This window comes from Centrocercus urophasianus, unplaced genomic scaffold (assembly GCF_019232065.1).
Source record: "Centrocercus urophasianus isolate 14NV4802_14NV808 unplaced genomic scaffold, USGS_Curo_1.0 seq_11, whole genome shotgun sequence".
Lineage (NCBI taxonomy): Eukaryota > Metazoa > Chordata > Aves > Galliformes > Phasianidae > Centrocercus > Centrocercus urophasianus.
In genome coordinates this window covers 69841157-69861807 of record NW_024884253.1, presented here as the reverse complement: position 1 = coordinate 69861807, position 20651 = coordinate 69841157, and the positions used below count along the sequence as shown (strand labels likewise).

Below are 20651 nucleotides of genomic sequence, written 5' to 3'. Positions count from 1 at the left end.
AGACTTGGCCTTTAAAGACACCACAGCTATCTGTTTTCATGCTATACAAGACCACCCGAACATAAGCAGTTTCTTGACAATAGTCAAGCTTTCAGTAAGTAGTTGTGACTGGCTCAATTGTTATAGCAATGCTGATGCACATCTGACAGTAGCACACTGCTTTGAGCATGGACATGAAAAGAAAAATTACCTCAAGAAAATGAGCAAAATTTTGAAAATCCCAAACTTTATTACAAATGCTCTAGTTACCCTATTTGTTTATGTATTTCCTGCCTTCCTACCCTGGAAAATGTGGGAAGAAGAGTCAAAAAATCAAGAGAACATTTAAATATCTATGTTATATTATATATCTATGTTATGTTATATCTTAAATATCTTATGCGTATTTTGTTTAAATAGTCTTGGAGTCTTAAAAAAAAAAAAAAAAAAAGGAAGAGAATAGCCATGCTGAAAAGCCCATTTGCTCAAATCTAAGGATCAGCAGTTTTTCTTAGCATGACAATGCCTTAAGTTCTGTAGTCAAAGGATATACTTTTCTTCAAACCACAGCTACATGCATATGAGGTCAGTATTACTTTCCCACTAAGGCTCCTGTCACTTGAACCATAGAGTATATTTATGGTAAGCATCCACCGGGTTAGCTTTTGTGAGACTGCAGTTATTCTTCCCATAAGCATATTGTTTCTTCTCCCAACAGTTCTCTTTTTCCTAAAAACATACTTCCTTTTTCAAAGTCACAATCTTGAAATGTCAGTCCTATGGCTACTATCTACCATCAACATATTAACAAGACTCAGCTAGACTGTCAAGTATGGTGTTTTCTTTTTTTTACTCTGTGTGCACTTTTGTAGATGGATAGTTTATATAAGGATGACATAAATAATGTTTTGTTGAATGTTTCTACTGCTAGGAATTCAATACAGTGTTTGCATTCCTTCTTGAAGTTTGACACAGATGTTCAGGCCACCTCTTCTGGCAGCTCTTCCTTAAGAAGCATACTGTCAGTCTTACCACAAGTAGTTTGAATTTTGTAGGATAATATGGTCACTGTTGCAGCAACACACTTTACTGGAAACACAAATGCCTTGCATCTACACACTAGTATGTGAGCCTGCTCTGTTTCCACAGAATATTAAGGGCAAATTCTAGATTAAAAAGCCACAAGTAACATGCTGAATGAGACACAGAATGTGAATATGTCTTTTTCCGTTATTGTTCATAGTGTTTCAAAGATTATCTTAAAAACTGTAGAATGCCAGGGAAAAAATAAAAGAGAGAAACATTACCATCCTTTCCCTGGAATCCAAAATTTTTATCAGGCTGATTTAAACATTTTCTTTGTTCCAATAAGACCAAATCTGCTTCCATTAGTTGGCATGTGACTGTTAAAATACATCAGCTGTGATGCCAAGATCTGCACTAGGCTATTCTGTATAAACACATCCAGAACAGTAACTGATAGTAGACACCACTTTTGTTTTCCCATAAAGTAGAAAATAAAGCATAATTTCAGTCCATCAAACTAGCAACTAACTTTCAACTCAGGCATCAGTATGTGCCTGCAGAATTACCTCCTAGCTGCAGCTGTAAATGTGCTGCACAAGGGTACGCAGACTTCCTATGATGCCATCAGTGTGGTTTCAAGGTCTCAAGTAATGCATACTACCAAAAAACAGATGCAGAGTTCTGCTAGCCAGCTTTGTCTCTAAATCTTGAGATATCAGTGCTACAGAATTACCACATGCTTTTTTTTTTTTTTTTAAACAGGAAACATAAGGAAAAAATTAATTACCAATAACAGTTTTTGATTTGCAGTCTGAAGATCCCTGAAGGCCTGTGAGTTACTGCTTAAGGGTCCTCTGCACATATGTTGGAAAAGCAGGCCTACTGGCCATCAGCATCCACAGCATGACAGATTTTTCCTTTTTTAAATAAAGTGGTCTGCTTATTAAAAAAATTCCAAACAAAACTCCCAACCATCTGCAAGCTCTCCACAGGAATCCAAACAATCCCCTAGTAAACCTCTGTAAGAAGTTAGTTTGACTGCTCTTTCACCAAATGTAACTTTACCATCACAGTATCACGTATCTTTTAACTTTCATCAGATTCCTCATTTCAGAAATCATAGTAAATTCCAACTGATGGGTACTTCACTACCCTTCTGCCATTCTGCTAATGGAACACAGGAGAGCAGAGAACAGCAGTGTTCTTGTAAACAAGTTTCTGAAAGCATAAACTAAATGCTTTGCTTTTAAAACTCTTGAAAATGTTATAACAACAAAACCAATTTTTTTCTTCCACTTGTAGAGATTTTTCAAGTCCTTCAAATTGTCCACACAAGTTCTATCCTCAAATAGAGCACATTCGTTTATGTATTTAACAAAAGAAAAAGTCAATTAGGCTTTAACATCGAAGTTCATTATGCACCAACTGTTTTGTGTTTTTGTATCAGTTTGCATTTCCTTCCTTTACAATTACTCCCTGCTAAGAAAAAGGCAGTGTGCCGGTGCAGTAACTGACGGTGGAAGATTTATGTTTTCCATAAACATGCCTATCTCTAAGCATCTAACAGGCCTGCAGTTAATAAAAGCTTCTAAAAAGCTGTGTTCCCTTCCCAGATTTTTGCACATCCTTTTGACGGTCAACACTTACCAACTATTCCATTTCTTGTAAAACCAAACTGTTTGATGCAGCGCCCCTAAAACTGTGGGAAAGTAGTATTTTTATCTGATTGCAGTTTTGCTGTGCCACTCCTGCTCTTAAGTCAGCCAACAGATTGTGGGCAGGAGGAGGGAAGAGAGCAGGAAGAAATGCATACACTCCACTCAAGTGGGGAAGATCTAAGAGACAAAACAATGCTAGCCAGACATGTTTCACAGCACATACTTTGGCCATATCCTCCCACACAGCATTAGTTTTCATTTGGCATGCACCATGTAACTGCTTCTCATCTTCTCTTCTGCAAGGTTTTATATGAAGTACTTACTAAAGCATTATTAGGGCTTCAGGGAATCATAAAAGTGGTCAAAATATAAGTAGTACACCAAAATGATAGCATTGTTCCCCTTTTTAAAGCATGAAAGCACTAAGGAAAAAGAAAAGGCTTAATACGAATAAAAATACTGCCTTGCCATAAAAGCATCAGCTTAAATTTCAAGTTATATCTAAAAAGTGTTGGGGAAAAAAAAAAAGAAACTTAGCATCACCTGTGTTAACCCAAATGGAATGTCAACTCATTAGTCTCTTCAGAGACCAGATCTAATTCCCCCCCCCACCTTAAACCTGCAGAAAACATCCCTGCAGTCCAACAGATCAATGTTAATACTCAGTAAAAAATAAAACATTGCAAAATTTTTCCTGGGAGACCTCTTAACATCCATTTTCCCATCCCAGCCCACCTCACAGGAGTCCAGACTCTGCAAATCTTACCCCTATGTGTTTCCTCAGTTGAATGGTATTTCTAGCCAAAGGCTACAATACTAGGACACAGTCATCAATTAAACAACAACAACAACCGAATAAAAACAACACCAACAAATGCTTGTTCAAGTTCATACATTTAGGTAGACACATTCTTAGATCCAAATGTCAGGAAATCTCAGTATCCATATGGGAGGTTTGCAAGATCACTGAAAGAAAGACTTCAGCCTCCACTATGAGAAAAGCTGCTCAAGTGTCTTATTTCTCCCTGGTCAACCACTATCTATCTATATAATCTGGGATACCCTCTTTGATTGATAACTATGCTTGGGAATGTTTACACTAGAATTGGCTTTGGTTCCTTTATGACTACATAACGAATTGTTTTTCTAGGGTTGCTCAAGAATATTTTATCACTAAAACATGCTAAGCGGAAAAAGGAGTATTCAAAACTAAACCAAAAACAACATGGACTTTTAAAAACAAAACAGATGGAATAAATTTGGGGTATGCTAACCCCAACTGTGTTTCAAGTACATGAAACTTTCTAGTTAGTGTCATATTCCCTTCTAGAAAAAGATAAATGCAACAGATGGCCATCTTGGGGAAGAAAAAAAAATCCAATACACAGAAAATAATCACACATGGCATTACCAATCCAACAATAAACTATCAAACTTAATAAGGCCATTTGCTCAAGTAAAAACAGCTTCACAATTATTAAAAAACAAAACAAAACACAACAACCTTAAAAACGCCTAAGAGTTGGGCTTTGTTTTTATAATGCATAGCCAAACTATGAAAAGAAGGCATTTAACTTCTATTTCTCTCACAGTGAAATCACATATGTTGCTCTGTTGGTAAGGTCAGAGAGTTCACTCAGAGTCCATAAATTTATTTGTAAGTAAAAGAAAAAGGGCAGGCAGCGTGAGTTCTTACCTCCTTCAAATCAGAAGAGAAAGTTACCTCCAACGAACAGACAAATTTTTGAAACTTTAAGGGAAATGGGAATTCTCGTTCGAGTCCCAGCTTTCTTAACACAAGAAACATGCACATCTGCGATTAATGAAGTAGGTTTTTTTTCTAAAAAATAAATCAGCCATATTGAGCTAGCTGATGACTTGAAAGACTCTGCTTCACATTAACTATTTCCATATTGCCATTTTTAGAGTTTTAGTTTTTGCAAAGAGAGTAACAGGGCTACCAAACCCTGACTTCCTTACCTAGGGAATCAAACCTACTCTGCTCTGTGCTAAGATCAAAATGCTGCAATACTTTAAGTTCATACAATTTGCCTTCTCTGAACTATTGGGATGCATCAAGAAGAAAAAAAAAAGAATAAAAAAAAAGGAGCAAAGCAACCTTGGTGGTCCTGAGTGGACTGTCACATTGCCACTGCAGCCCTGCCTGTTCCCACGGCCATATGGATCACAGAGCCAACAAAGGAAGGCAATCACATAGGGCAACTAGCCAGTTCTTCAGTAAGTCCTGATGCAGGTACATTACAAATACTTGGGAAAGTATCATCAGTTATCATCAGTTCAAAAGGACAGTCTGAGATATCAACTGGAAGTGGCTATGGTTCAGTGATATCCCAAGTCCGTATCTGCCTACAAGCAATAATGTCCCAATCTCAGTCAAGTCAATTTTTTCTTCTGATGACAAAATAACAGCCAGGTAAACAATTATTTTTTGTTATTAGATGAGATGGGGAGAGCTTAGGAAAGAAAAAAAAAAGAATTTACTCATGGATACACACATACACAGTTTCTACCTGAGAACCACTTCTGAAATAAGAGGCAGTCAACCTGCCATGTATAAGACCATTCCTGAACTTGTCAGGAATTTTCATTCTCTCCTAATGCACATCCTCTTCTTCAGACTACCCTTACAGCAATTTATTATTTTTTTTAAACAAACACTGCCATATACATCAAAAGACATTAGATACATTTCAGCTTTAACAAGTCACCATAAAAGCAGCTGCCATTTAAAGAAAGTACAGCTTTAGCTTTGTTAGGCATGGAATTTCCCTCATGCTCTTTTGGAAGCATGAGCTGCACTTACAATACAGAGAATTTTCAATGCTTTTTAAAAACGAAACTAGTTTATTTTAAAAATTATGAATAAAAAGCAGAAAACTAGTATTCAAAAACATAAAAGAAAATCCTTCAATGTCATTTGTATTTGGAACGGAACAAACATATTCACCTCTGGTCAACAAATCCTTTCTGCCATTATTTCACATTTCAGCATAGTGCATATCTTATTTCGTATCTTACCTTATCATATCTTATTTTGTAAAATTTTTACCACGTGTGGCTAAATGAAGATAGCTCAATACCTTGGTGTATCTTCCCAGATACCTGCACTGACCGTTTGAATTTAAATGCACTCCGTAATTAAATCTTCCAAGTTATCAAAGGCTGACTGTGCTAAATATCAGATTGATTGCAATCGTAAGCCAGATATTAGTCAGCTTTTTAAGTAAGATCCATAGCTGTCCACAAAACAGGTCTGCAATTAAAAACAAACACAAAAAACCATCCCTGGAGACAGTCTTTGTTGCATCTTAATAACTTCAAAGGCCTTCCTGAAATAGAGAGAAGCCACCCAACAAACACATTTGCAATATCACTTGAGGAAAAAAATGAAGAAAATCTCTGGGTAAGTGCAAAAGGAATATACTGTGCATTTGAGCTAGAAAATCAGTGGCAGATGCCTGAAGGGTTTCATATGATTTTATGTTGTTACTGTTCTGTCATCTCATATTTTTTTTTCTTTCCCCCCAAATATCCTCTCCTACCTTTCTACTCTGTTCAGAAAAATCAAGGTTTTAAATTTTTAATATTAAAACTTTTTGACAATCTCACATTCATTAGAGATTGCAAATAGAGAGAACTGAAAATGCATCACTGCTGGCTGTGAGCTAAACACCAACAAAATGTATACTGTAAAAAATCTTCCTCTTACAACTGCTGGATTGTTTTGCATCCACACTTTTTTTTTTTTAAAGCAGGAAGAAGGCACGATATTATGCCAGAAAAAAAACTTTCTTGAGTGAACAGCAGTAGTTCTGTTTGTGCTCCCTGGAATTCAGACCTCAGGGATTAAAAAAAAAAAAACAAAAAAAACCTCTGAACCTATATCTTGCATATTCCTGCAAGGCAGTGCTACAGAAGGGGAGAGAAGACTTTGTGAGGTATTTGCAATAAGCTGTTATTCTCTCCTACTTTAGGAAAGATTTTTTTTTGTGTGTGTCACAAGAAGTAAGCATTAAAAATTATTTACAGTCCTGAACTTTAGGTTCACAGTTTGTGAAAACCATAAGCATTTAGCAAATTAATCAAAGCTTCCCTATTAAAATATAACCTACATACAATGCTTTGACCTCAACTCTATTCTTTTGGCCAGCTGACTGCTCACATTTAAAGACAGCTACATCCATGTGCCTGGTAGGACACGTCAGTGACAGATTTATGTCTGTGTTTGTCAGTTTACTTCTCAATCCTATGCCAGTCCAAAAATGTCCATCATGTGCAAAAAGCAAGTCAATTTCTAGTCTGTCTCTACAAGTCAAAGTGCCCATTTCAGTATAATTATACCTCCTCTAGATTGGGGTGTGTTTCTACTAATTAAAATTGCACAGGGCTTGCACATTTTTACATATGAGCTGATGAACAGAAGCCCATGCTCTAATTTCCAAAGTTCTGGCTTTTTTTCAAGCACAATCTTCAGTGAGTTTCTTTGGGCCATCAGTTGGTTGTCTGGTTCTTGTACCTCTTTTGTGTTTCCTGAAGATGACATAATTCCACATTACCATGAAGGAGTTCTTAACACACTTCCTCTGCAGATCCAGAATGGACAAGATATTCATTGGTACATTTAATAGTTACACACATACACTTAACTCCCTGACAGGCTGACATAAAACCTGTAATCAAAAATACTAAGGTGTCACCCTTCTTTCACTGCATAGCTGTGAAAGGTCTCAGGACCAACAATCTCCAGCTTACTTCAGGATGATTAAATTGGAAGACGAGAGGAAGGCACAGCCTGCCCACTCTCTCCTCCAACAGAACAGATCTTGCAGGAGCAGTGACTGCCAGAGGATGCTCTGGTGCAGGCCCAGGGCCACAGCCTACAACTCAGCTTGGCATGGAGAAGTACACAACCCTCACCTCCAGCCTGCCCCCCACTCCTGCCACTGCCTATTAATTTCAGACATCAGCACAAAAGGCTGGCAGAGGGTACTGCACAGCTCCTGAAGCATTGGGAACAGGCAGCACTGGCTTCCTTCCCACTGCTCCCAGCCTTTGACAAACCCAAACAGCTAGCTGGTGGGGAGAAGTGAGCTCTGAGCCAATGAAAGGAAAAGAATGACGTAAGAAGCTCTGGTCCTGGGCCTTGTAGGCAGTGCTGGTGCCTAAGACACTAGGCAGAAAGTTTTCCCAGCTGTTGACAAGTCATTCATCTCCTGCATGCTGCGTGCAACCTACTTGTGAAGGGCCATGCAGTCTGACGTTAGTGGCAGAGATGCGGCTCTGCTCTTAGTGGAGAGTTTTATGTCACTGCAAATAGAAGCCACTGTTTACAAAAGATCTGTGGTGAACAGTTTCCATTTTTAATCAGGGCAACTGTGCAACTCCTTTTACTCGTTTGTTACTGAGTTGCACTACAATCTGCTCCTTTGATTTTTGCTGTAAAGTAATGTTATCCCCTGAAATGGATAGAGACAGTTGCCAGTCCAAGACATACAGCTAGGAAGTAGCAAAGAAATTTATCTGATATGCTGTGTACAAAAGGAAGATATGAATAGATAGAAAAAGGTCATAGCAATATAAATAACAGCCAACAGCCAACTAAAAGGAAAGAAAAAAAAAGATGCATTATGAAGTCCTTAGCTCTACTGAAAAGTAGAGGAAAGTGGGAGAGAAGCAAGCCTGCAGAAATTGCTTCAGGAAGAACCAGTCTCAGATGTTACTTAAATCAACACATGTCACACTTCCCTGTGGAAAGCTCAGCAATACAAAGCATCCAAATGGATGGAATTTATCCTATGCAGATTTTAAAATAACCTCCACTACTCCAGCAAAAAGGTTGTACATCAGCAAAACAATGTCATCGCAAGCAAGTTCAAGCAAGGAAGTAGGGGATGGACAACTGTTGGTGTTATTTTGAAACTGAGTGTGTGTGTATAGGTAGGGAGGAAATTAGCTTCCACTAGCCTAGCATAAGGGATAAAAAACAAGCTTCACGATTCTGAAGACAAAAAGCTACATATAAAATCAGCATACAATGCTGCAGAGCCAACACTTTTATTTTTTTTTCTTTTGCTTAGAAGATTGAAACAAAATTGAGCAAGAATAACCTCTGCCAGATATTTACAAATGAATGGCTTCTAGGTGTATTTCATTCTCTTACTTTCAAAATGTCTTAAGAAACGTGATAAAACCTCTTATTCCCTATTAAAATTGAGAAAATACATGGTGTCAGCAAAGAGACACTTCAAAGTGTAGATATCGATCATAATTGCTAATGGTATTTTCAAGGCTATTAAAAAGCTCATCAGTGTTAAGTAAAAAGGCAACACACAGTGATACTATTAAGTTAGAAGAACAATACAGAAGAAATAACTTCTTTTAAAATCAAACTTTGTTTAAAAAAAAAAAATAAGTGATCAGACAACTTGTACTAAAAAAAAAAAAAGCTTTCCTCTGCTCTTCACCTACTGCAGTTCCACGTTAATCTAAATACACATAATAATCCAGCACCAACTTCAGCAGTCATCTTTTTTTCCCCTCCATCCTCTTGATTCAAAGCAGAAGAGTTCATTAGAACAACCAGTGATTGTTTGGAGGCACAGCTTTAGCAACAGCTGTGCAAACACATCAATCTCAAGTTAGGAACTCTGCCATAAGCTTAATAATAATACACTCGTATCATTTAGCTTTGGGGCCATTACAATAACTGTGGTCATTTTCTTGCTAAATGCTTTGCTGCTGCAGCCTTCAAAAACAAATTAAGAAGGTAATTAAACAAACTGGGAGGGAAAATGGAATAGCTGAGACAGTGACAAAATGTGTCACCCAGAACTACTAGACATAAAAGATGCTCCCATATCCAACTCGTTTAGAACAGGGACATCAGCTAATTTTACTAACACTGCTATGTCTTGTAAAACCTTGACTTTTTTTAATATTTGAAATATTCATGAGCCATTTCAGTCCCCTACAGTCACACTACTGCTATCACCCTGCACAACTAGATGGCTGTAGGTGCTGACAGACAGTTTCCTCTGGGCTCAGTCCCTGCTCAATAACGCCATTATCAAGAACAGACTTAGACGACAGTGATTGGAAACTGAACTGTTTTCAGACTTTTTATCTACAGATGGAAATGTAACCTGAGCAAAGCAGCGAGAGAACACATGATTTTAATAAAGGTTTGTCACAGTAGAAATGTATTTTTCTTTTAAACAGACTCTCAGTCAAGGTTGAGTAGATTATAGCTATTAAAATCATACTGGAAATTGCTGCACAGATACCTTTTCAGGGTGAAGCATCTTAAGACATTAGGTAAGGGGAAGATAATGTTCCACAACTTCATTAAACTTGATTTAAAAATAAGCTATATGAGTTTAATATGCAAAGATAATTCCTTGGTATAAATGTGGAGGTTTTTTTTTTTTTTTTTTTTTTTTTAAAGCAAGTGAGCTATAAATTAACAGAAGATGTGACATTTTATCTTAAAGTGTAATTAAAATGTATGGAACCATGCAGTATGCTGAACACTAAAAACAGAATCCATCGTTGCCACTTTCATTAATTTGATTACAGCCTCTTCAGCAATAACATATGCACTGCTGAGTTTTCTTTGGCATGATCAAGCCCACGCTGTGTACAAAAAAAAAAGTTACATTTTGCCATGCAAGTTTTCTGCTGTGTTTATTCCTTCACAATTATTTCCAATAAAGGCTCAGAAGAAAGCTGATGTTTTGAACTCTGTGCCATCTAAATCTCAATTCCTAGAATCATTCCTCAGCTCCCACCCATCCAGTATTACCTAACTGGCCACAGAGGAGAATGATGCAATACAATCATGGTAGAACTATCCAAAACTGGTTTGGGTGTAGAAATCAAAAAGAGAGAAAAATAAAAGAAATAAACCCACATCATTTGAAAGGCAATCAAGCAGAATTTTTATTCTTCTCTTTAATTAACCACAAAGCCTTGGGGGGGGATGGGTGGCTGAGGAGATCAGTGCCTCAGTAGCTTCTACACAACAATAGTAGCTTCCACACAACAATAGCTGTTGTTAAAAGTAAATCACCTTTTTAAGTAATAGACCCATCTGTAAGTCTTATTTTAAGGATAAAAATAAGGTGCTTGAAGGAAACAAGAAAAAAATTAAATTAGTTTTCTTTATTTGCTCCACAGAAAAGACACATTTTCTTTCAATGAGGTCCCCAGCATTTAATACAACGCACCTCAACAGTTGACCTCTACGAAGGTCTTTTCTAGCTACCTCATCAAATAGGGAAAAATTCTACTTTTTTAACCATTTATTCAAAAAATGGACTGAAGGTGCACAATCTCATCCTTAAAAGCAATAGAAAGAAGAAAAAAATGTGGTCTAAAAACATTCTTTCCTGTCCTCTGTGAAGAAAACAAATCCTCACAGGGAAAGGCCTGTTACATTACTGATGTAATCTTTTCAAAGTAGGATGGAGTATATGGATATCACATAAGCTCTGCTCTCGTTGTCACTTCCACTAAAGGACAGAGTTGAATCGAGCCTTGATGGACAAATTCAGTGGATTGTTACAGCTGGTTGTAACCACATTCAAGGGGACATTATGAACACATTGCTCCTTACTTGTCTAGCAATGAGCACCTAGAGGAAGCTTTGATTATGCAAAGTGATAGCTCGTTCTTATACTGCTGCCACGCTGAAGTAATTTGTTTAAAACAGAGACAAATTAAGTTGAAATGTGACTCGAGGCATTTCTGCCTGCTCGGAGTAAGTCTACACACTCAGTACAAACTTCTGACTACCATACAAAACTACATGCACCAAATGTTAATTTATAGATGCTCTCAGGGAGAACAGATTTGACAAGGATGTGAAGAGACAGCTGCAATTTTCCTAGTGTGGAATTAACTTCTACCTTTCTTTTCAAAATGCATCAATATACTTTCCGGGGTCTGTCCTTTTCTGTGTTTGGAATGTCTTCTTCATATTAACTCCTCTGCTTTCCCATCACCTTTTTGTAGTTAAATCTTAAAGTTCTTCACTACTACTTAATATTTTGAATATTCTTCATTACTGATACGTTGGAATACAGTCATACTAAAATCCAAAAATGTTCACATACAAACAACATATTTTTCATATTAAAGAAATGGAGCTACAATTTGTTTTATACCAAGTTTGCATGGCAAAACTAACACCATCTCCTTCAGAATAGCAAATGTTTCCCTTTCTCATCTTTAAAACTAGGAGCTGAGTATTTGCTTTGAAAATGAGATGGGGATAACAAACCCATTTTAAATTGCTATATTTTAATGGAATAGTTACAAGATATCAAAGCAAAAAATACGTATTTAAGTAGAGAGAACAGACTTCAGAGGCAGAAGGTTGCCTGGGGCTAACTCCATACACACATCTGATCCACAATGCTGCTCAGTCTTAGCTCATTTCACAAAGCAAGTAACCCACTTGACAGTTACATAAATCAAAGTATGGCAAATTTGACCAAAGAGATACATCTAAGCCATAGAGGACAATAATGTATAGTGGTTCAGATTAGAATACAATGTTGCTCAGATGAAAATATGAGGTCATTTCAGGGCAACAAACCTGAGTTCTTGTGGAAGGGCATCAGTCTTCCTGCATAAGCTCCTACTTACTTTTAAGAGGTGAGCAGTGGGCGTTGAGGTTAGTAAGAACGGTGCAGTGTTTTCTGCCAGATCAACCCTAGAAAGCAACTGGGTCACATGTACAAGCTCAAGGTATATATCTTGGCAGCATCTGACAAGTACTTCAGTTTTTACTAATCAAGAAACAGCACCTTCAGATAACCCTCCTGCAAGTCCTGCAGCCTGAGAGTTCAAAAAAGCTCTGTTTCAAGAATGGTGAAGAAAGACATACAGGTCAAGAAAGCAGCATCTCTGCTGACACATGAGTTCAGCTTCAGGAGGATTTCTGTTGCATGCTCTCTTGGTGGAGATGGAAAAGCACACACAGCACATACTTAACAGCTTCCATCTGTATTCTAAAAGAATAGGTTTTCAAAGTGCAGAGGTGGATCTATGCCAAGAATTACACCAACCTATTAGTAATGCTGGACTCTCCCACTGCATCCTCTGAGTCCAGTCCTCAGAGACCTCTTATCCTCTCTTGGACAACGTTTGCTAACAATTACTCTATAGCAAAAGCATCCTGTTTTATGGATGAATGATTTCTGAAGTTTGATATACCATAAAATGTTATGAAAGAGAAAAAGGAGAACTAGTTTGATTCATACAGATTCTTTCAAACCATCTACTGTGAACTTAATAAATATGCTTCTTCAAAGTCCAGTGAGAACTCTCTCTATTCCTGTAACCACTTTCCTCCTCCAAACCAGCCCCCACATGGTTAATAACTTCAGGATAAGTTTTGTTTCTGTAGATTTATTCCCTGGATTTCATCCATGAGATTGGCTTCTCAAATTTCCCAAGTGAAATATAGACTCGCATGACCCACTTAGGGACTGAAACACATACATCCTATTGTTTCCTCTAGCTCATAAGGTAACTGAAAAAAGATGTCATGATTTCTAATAGCCAGTTCCAGACAAACACTCTATCTCCAGCCAAATAACCATAAACAACTTCGATATTTATCCACACTTGTCTCAAATGCAGAGCATTTTTGAGTTTCAGGAATGGGTGGAATTACCATGAGAATTGTGCTTTCTCCAACTGATGTCAGATAAAGGCAAAGATACAATACTTATTTATTGATGTCAGTAATTTCTTGCCAGTTCATTACTTAAGGCCTTATTTTCTTCCTCCCTCCATCTGATTGCAGTATTTCCTCCCCAGACTTCAGGAAAAAGCAGGGGGAAAAAAAACTTGAATCCTTCAATTAAACAAGTACACAAAGTTATCAGTTGCACAACAAGTATTTTAACATACTGATTAAAAATAAACCAATTTATTGCATTCCTTAAGGATTTTTTAAGTAAAATAGAAATCTTCTATTAATGAAATCATGCAATAGAGTACATCATGAATATTCAGTCTAAAACCAGATGGTCAGTTTCAATTTTGCAGTGGCCAGAAATAACCAAAGGTAAATTTTACTCTTTCCAGTTCAAGCAACAACATAATCACAGTTATATGGAGGCATACAATTAAGCTTGTTCCCCTATTATGAAAGACTACTGAGTCTTTTTGCAACATGACTTGCATACATGGACATCTGTTTTTAGGAAACAGAGGACAATGAAAAATATTTTTGAAATAGGGTATGCTTATCCAAGAAGTCTTTGTACCTATTTATGATCTTAACTAATGGAAAGTGACTGACTACACCCAATCCTCTACAATGCAACAATGTTTTCTACAAAATCTTTGGAATTAAAAGATAGATAGATTTGAGCCTGACTACTCACTGTAGCAACAAGAATTTTAAAAATGAAGCAAACAAACAAAGACAGGAAAATGAAAAACAACAGCAAAGTGGAAAAGACTCTTGCCATGCCATTAACGGACTTCCAGCTGAGGCACACGCAGCTCTGGGAAAGCTATTCTGCAAAGTATTGTGCTGCAAAACACGCTGTGTATCAGTTATCATTTGTAATCGACTCCTTTCATCCCCCACCTCCAAGACACTCAGTACTTGTTTACATTTGAAAACTGGAATAATCACTGCTTTAGAAAGTGATTATACAGCTCTGGGGACTACAGAGCAGTTATCTCTATTGCTGGGATCAAAGATGATAGCCTGCTAACATTAAGTCCCTTCAGCTGGTACCCTGATGCCCCATTGTCTTTTAAGGAAGTACCAAGACTTATACGCAGCCCTATCCTTTTACATAAATGAGATTACTTTCCATTATACCCTTAATTCCATGCTTGCAACCTTACTACTATTTTCCCTCTTCTTTTGGTCCATCTGTAAAAGCAGTTTCACTACTAAATAAATGACATATATTCTAACTGGTGTTTTGCTGCTTGTTTTATTTACATGCTCACAGCACACATAAAATTTGAACCTAGCTGCAAACAACCTGCACATGAAAGCATGCATCCTAACAAGTACACAGCTCCAGACACTGACGTTGTCCTGCAGACATTTCAGCTGTTATGCATCAGAATCAAACTTGTTCTGCAGCGATAGTCAAAGTGGCAAGGACAAATACCATTTCTTGCTAATAACACAAAGCAGAAGCAGACCTAGCAACAAATGATTTTAACATATACATCCCTCATCTCACCTGAGCTTCTGCAGGCAAGGCAGAAACAGCATTGCTTTCCTCCACAATACTCATTTTAGTAACAATGACATCCCTAAACAAGTTGCATACAGACTAGTTTATTCCCAACCACCCTTTCCTTTCAAGCTCTATTCCCCAAAACATTGCTTCTTAACAATAATGTAGTAGAAGTAACTGGCAGATATTAAACACGAGTTTTCAATTTAGTAGCAAAATTCTAAGAAAATTTTTAGGCTTTTAAAACAGTTACTACCAGCAGCAATATCTTTCAGAGCAAGAGTTACCACTTCTCATTTCCACAGTTCAGCTATAAATAATAAAGTAGTACATGCATTTTGCATTCTTTCTCTGAAGGAGCTTACATTGGTAAGCATTGCAGCAGTTTACACAGCAGACCCATTCCACAGTTGCTGCCTTTCCCATCCAGGTTCTGTTATACTCTGCACTTATTATCAGGGGTCAAGAGGGAGGAGAGAATAGAGGCAGATAGAGAAAGGAAAACATTCAACTAAACTCCTATGACTGGAAAACATCCCCTGGACAAGGAGCAAACCCTCACCCCCCAGCCCCTTATCCCTGTTGTACACATTTGTACCTAAATCCAGGATCCAGTATTTACAGCCACTCGGCTGCCCGTTGCTGCAGCAGGTAGGATTTAGTGAATGAAGTGATCCCAGAGTGTCAGTCTGTTGAATCCTGTTTGGCATGGCGAGGAGTCAGCTGTCCCGATAGCCCAGCTTACAAACACCTACTTGCTTGCACCTCAGGGATTTGCTGCAGCTTCTGCGGGAGGTGATCACACAGATAACATTGCAGGCGATGCCAGCAGGCTGAAGAGACTGCTATTATCTCTGCAGCCTGCTGTAGCCTACCGCCCTGCCGTCAGAGCAGCTCCTCTCTTCTAGGATGCTCTCCTCTGACTCACTGAGCTCGGTTCCAGTCTTTAAATTCACATGTGGGAATAGCCAGATGCAGCAGATTACACACTACCGTAACTACTCTAACTGAGGCTCAAGATAATCTTAAAAAAAACAGCAAAACAGGTATTTTTCCCCCCAGACTTCAGAAAAGATATAGCCTGGCACCTCTGTAAAGCTTAACAGCAGCTGAGACAAACAAAAGCCACCTTTAGCACCTCTTTTTATTTTCCAGTGCATAGATAGTTTTTAATGCTTTAGCTAAAGCAATGAGAAATTCAAACAAGACAGACATTTTCCAGTCAGAGAAAGCATGCAGCATGCAGCACTTGCTATGTAATTTCCATTTTCCTTGACAAAACCTGTACCAAACAACAAACTGCCATTATCTTCATCTTTTCTTGAATCTAGTTTGTGGGGAAAAAAACCCTTCACGCAAGTTCAAATCTAGAAAACGAAACACCTTTTGGTCAGTTTATTTAAAATCTTGCCATGGATTAAAGCACATTTCAGATCTATTCAGTACTAAGCTCTTCTTCTGCAAGATACATTTCTAGTTTATCATCTTGTCTTCCTATTCAGTAAACTGAAACAGCAGGTTTTTGGTTGTGGGTTGTTTTTTTTTGTTTCCCCTAACCTAATTCTTTACTTAGTATATCACAGAAGCATTTGTCCATAAATATTCTTTTAAAAATTCTTTTAATGAATCACCTTACAAATCTAACAAAGATGTTTGGTACCTTCTTTTGAACAGCTCATCATCTGATTTTAGAGGGCATGCAAAAAGCTAACACCGCTAGATAGAAAAACGGCTATGAGGCCAAAGCAAGGATTCAAATTTCTGTGAAAACAAGTAATGAAATGCTTTCATCGTACCGTCAGGAAAAAAAAGGGCCTTAAGAAGAGATTAAACAAACAGCACTGCAAAATACACAAGCGTGTTTTGGGAAAGAAGAAAATAAAGCAGAAAGGAAGTTGCCAATTATAATTGCACAAACAACTGCACGTAATGCCAGAATAGGTAGGAATTTTATGTGGGGCTGAGAGCATCAGGGGACCCAAAGCCAAAGAAGAAGGCTTGCCATCAGCGCTTTATACAAGCTGGATACACATATGTTAACCTAATTTCAATACTGAGCTGTGGGCACACTCCAATTAAGACTAAAATTTTACTTTTTTTTTTTTGTATTTCCAAAAGAAAATCATCTTAAACTCTGAATAATTTCTCCTTCATAGCTTCCTGCACTGAAACTATCAATTCTGACACCTCAACATTATTCTTCTGACCCAAGATGTATTTCAAATTACACTGAATTCCTGAGGGGGTGGAGGGGAAAAAGTAAAATCTTTTTTTCTTCAAGAAAAGCGTTTGAGTTATTTTTATAGTTTGCCACCTACAGTGAGACTTCCACTAAAGCTAGTTTATTCTTCATGAAAGAGAAGAACATCTGAAAGGGATTCTGGTTTCTAGCTGTTGAGTAAGAAAAATAATAAATGAAACAATCCTTTTCCTCTGCTCCCCAACGGTTCCCACACACATCAAACAGGCTGAAGAACATCCAGCCACTCTTACTTTAGTTAAATCCACAAATCTTTAACTACCATTTAGAAAAATATAATGAAGTTATCCACATAGCTTTAAAATAGTGATTTCCATTTGTAAGAAAGCTCCCGACTAAAACTCAGCAAAATTTCTATAAACAGCTTTTTTCTTTTTCTTTGGTGTAAATCCACATAAGATGACCTTACAGCAGCAATAAAATGCAGGAAGATATTTCAAACGTTGTGGGAACCACAGCACTTGCACCTTGCTATTGCTGGAAGTTCTTCGTTTTTTGCATCAAACACCATCATTTTCAAGTTTTCCTTTGGCCCTTTCTCTTCTCAGAAAACAAATTTAAAAGGTAAATTATGGCGATGGTGGAGAGAGAATGAACGCATGAACTACTACCAAATGTAGATTTCATAGGTTACCTAACTAAAAAGAGGTTGATCAATGATACGCAGTTGACATCAATGTACACAACAGATAAAAGCTTCACAGAAGCTTTGGAGTGGAGACACGAACATGCTGTAAGATTAATGTGGATATTTGTAAAGAACTGATTAGAAAACATCTCAATGTGCATACTGAAACAACAGCTGCAGTTTTCCTATGGGCCAAGACAAACCTAGGACCTGTAATTTCCTGAAGTATAAGCAAAAGAGATGCAACTTTTACATCATAAAGCCTCCACTCACTGTGATATTATTTAATATCATTATCTATCTTCTTAGATTAAGCTTAGATTACTCAAAAATGTACTATAAATATCAATTTCCATCTCAGGCAGTGACCTGCATCAACACATTTAATATTAAGCCTAAACAAGAAGACTATCAATAACTTTCTATGGTTTACTTCAGGCTCTGCTACAATGCTCTGTTTGTCTTTTTGCTCAATCAGCTTTTCTGTATTCCAGTGCTTTAATCTGCCTTAGCTCTACTGGTCTGCATTAAGAGCATGTTCTGAGATTTCTCACAAAAGGCGTTTTTTGTAGGAACCCATCTCCAGCAATAATGAACCAGTCAGGTAAATTTAATTCAGCAGGCAAGAGAATATTTAAGTGGAAAATACCTCTAGGCAAAAAAAAAAGGCTTGGGCACAGAATAGCTCTGATTGCATGGCACACTTTGCATGGGGGCACTGAGATGTCCTCACCTCCATCCTCTGCTTTAATGTTTCTAGAATTTTGCCTGACAGAAGGACAAACTTTGAATAGATTCATAAAGAAAAACACTAAATACTTACCAATGCCATCTGATAGCATCAAGAATTGTACAAATTAACGGGAAATATTAACTATTTCTTTTTTCACCTTAGCTGTGTAAAGCTGAAATGCATTTTCTTGGCTAAACGTTTCATACTATTTCCTTTAAAAAAGAAGTAGACAGTTAACAACTCTCTACATAACTGATGAAAGGCCTGTCAGATCCCAACCCCAGCAGTTTAAGACTTATCTCAACATATGTTTTATGAAGATTTTTAAAATTTTCAGTTAAAACAGTCCTCTCATTTTCAAGACAGCACAATGGAAGAGATTATATACCAAAGAATAAACCAAGAAACTAAAATGTCCAACGGTTTCTAGAAGAGCGCTGTATATTCTCAGTAGATTGAGTAGCACATACTATGCATGATGCATGTAAGCAAAGCTTATAATGTTTATAATGAAGGAAAAGGATCAACTTGCTTCAGCTACTCTTGAGACTCACTGGTAGACAACATGAGATGGGCAAAAATAATTTAAGGTATTAACGTTTTGTCTGCTCACCCCAGGAGAGAAAGAACAGCTTATCAGTCTCTGCCACTGACGGTCAACAAATCAGCTTGCTACAATTTCAGCATCCCACAGGTACCAGCTGTGATCTGCAGGGTCTGAAACCACCATTTGCCACGGTATGAACATCCTTATGGAAGTGTTATGCCACCTGTGAGTGCTATGAGCCTCGTGTGTAAGAATGGAAACATTCATCTCGTATGTTTAAGATGACAACTAGATTTAAATTGACTGCATTTCTCTGAAACATTTGCATGGTAATAGAATCAATATACTAAAAAAGGATAAACAGCATTCCAGTCTAATCCTTTAAAGTTCATACCACATTTTGCCCCATCCGGGGAAAAACAAGCAAAACAAGAAAAGGAAGCTAATAAGGTGCAGAATTTTCATTTTGAAACAACTACTCCAGTTGCTTCAGAGCTTAAAAAAGAAGTCAAAAGAGCCAATTAAAAAAAAAAAAAGAAAGAAAGAAAACAGCTTCACAATTCAGTGTTGTTCTCAAGCAAAACTACATCTGTCTTCCTCTGGAATCTTCTCTATCATAATCAAGACATTCCACTTACAAAAAACAACTCCTATATTTTGTAATCTGCACTATTTAAAAAGATCTTGTTCATATTAAAAGCACACAATTAATAGAAACATGAATTCTTTTTCAGTTCTGCCAACATCTAGAAGTCACATTTTCAAAACCATTTCTCAAAGTGATCTATAAGGCAACTTATTTCATCATTTAGAAGAGCACCATTCTTAAAATTTTGAGTAAAGCTTCAGCATACAGTTGAGAGAAGACTCAGACATCTCCAAAACTGTGAAGGATCACCCAGACCTAGAAGCCAAAGTGAGGCATAAATTCGTAACTACTAAAACTCTTGCATTAAATTAACACTGCATGAACTAATAGGAATTTTATTTACAAGATGAATTTCCCATCTGAAAGATAAACAGGTAGACTTTGCACACAAATCCTATCTTTGGCGAGTTAGTATCTCTACCTCACCCCAGGATGCTCTAACACAAGCAAAACTGTATCAATAAACAAATCTGAAGACAAGCCTTCAAAAGACGAGTTCCCACACCATAATTAAAATTCTGAAAGGCTGCTAACTTTGCCTTTCCCTCAACATACAATGTGCCCACAGTTTAAATGCTTGGAGCACAGCTGTGCCACTAGGATCTTGTTTCTTCAGCTCCACACACAAAGATCATCCTGTTCCCAAACCCAGTCTTGTTCCTCCTCAGTCTCACAGATAATATTGCTGATCTGCACGGAGCGGAATTGTCTCACAGCGGCTCTCTGCACTTACATTCAGCACGTTGTTTCCTGTTCTTTCCTACCAGAGCTGACAGCTGCCAAAAACACTCTAAACTGAATCAGAAATTGTACTCTACAATGAATTATGTGAACATCCCTAATGTGAGATTTCCAAGAAGTCCTTTCCACCTAATGAGGAGCTTCAATTAAAATAAATAAACAAGTAAATAATAATTAATAAAATAAAA

General features: G+C 37.4%; 1 protein-coding gene across 4 annotated transcripts in view; it reads right to left on the bottom strand.

Moving 5' to 3' along the window:
• The window catches only part of TRIO (trio Rho guanine nucleotide exchange factor), a 224023-nt gene that overhangs the window by 32066 nt on the left and 171306 nt on the right, over positions 1-20651 (bottom strand). Inside the window, exon 35 of one of the 4 annotated variants that reach the window (XM_042808745.1) lies at positions 15582-15691. The exons of the other annotated variants lie outside the window; for them this stretch is intronic. Coding sequence (XP_042664679.1) covers positions 15672-15691 — 20 coding nt within the window. The 3' untranslated portion in view covers positions 15582-15671. Of the gene's footprint in view, positions 1-15581; positions 15692-20651 lie in introns of those variants that run through there. 4 annotated transcript variants of the gene reach the window in all.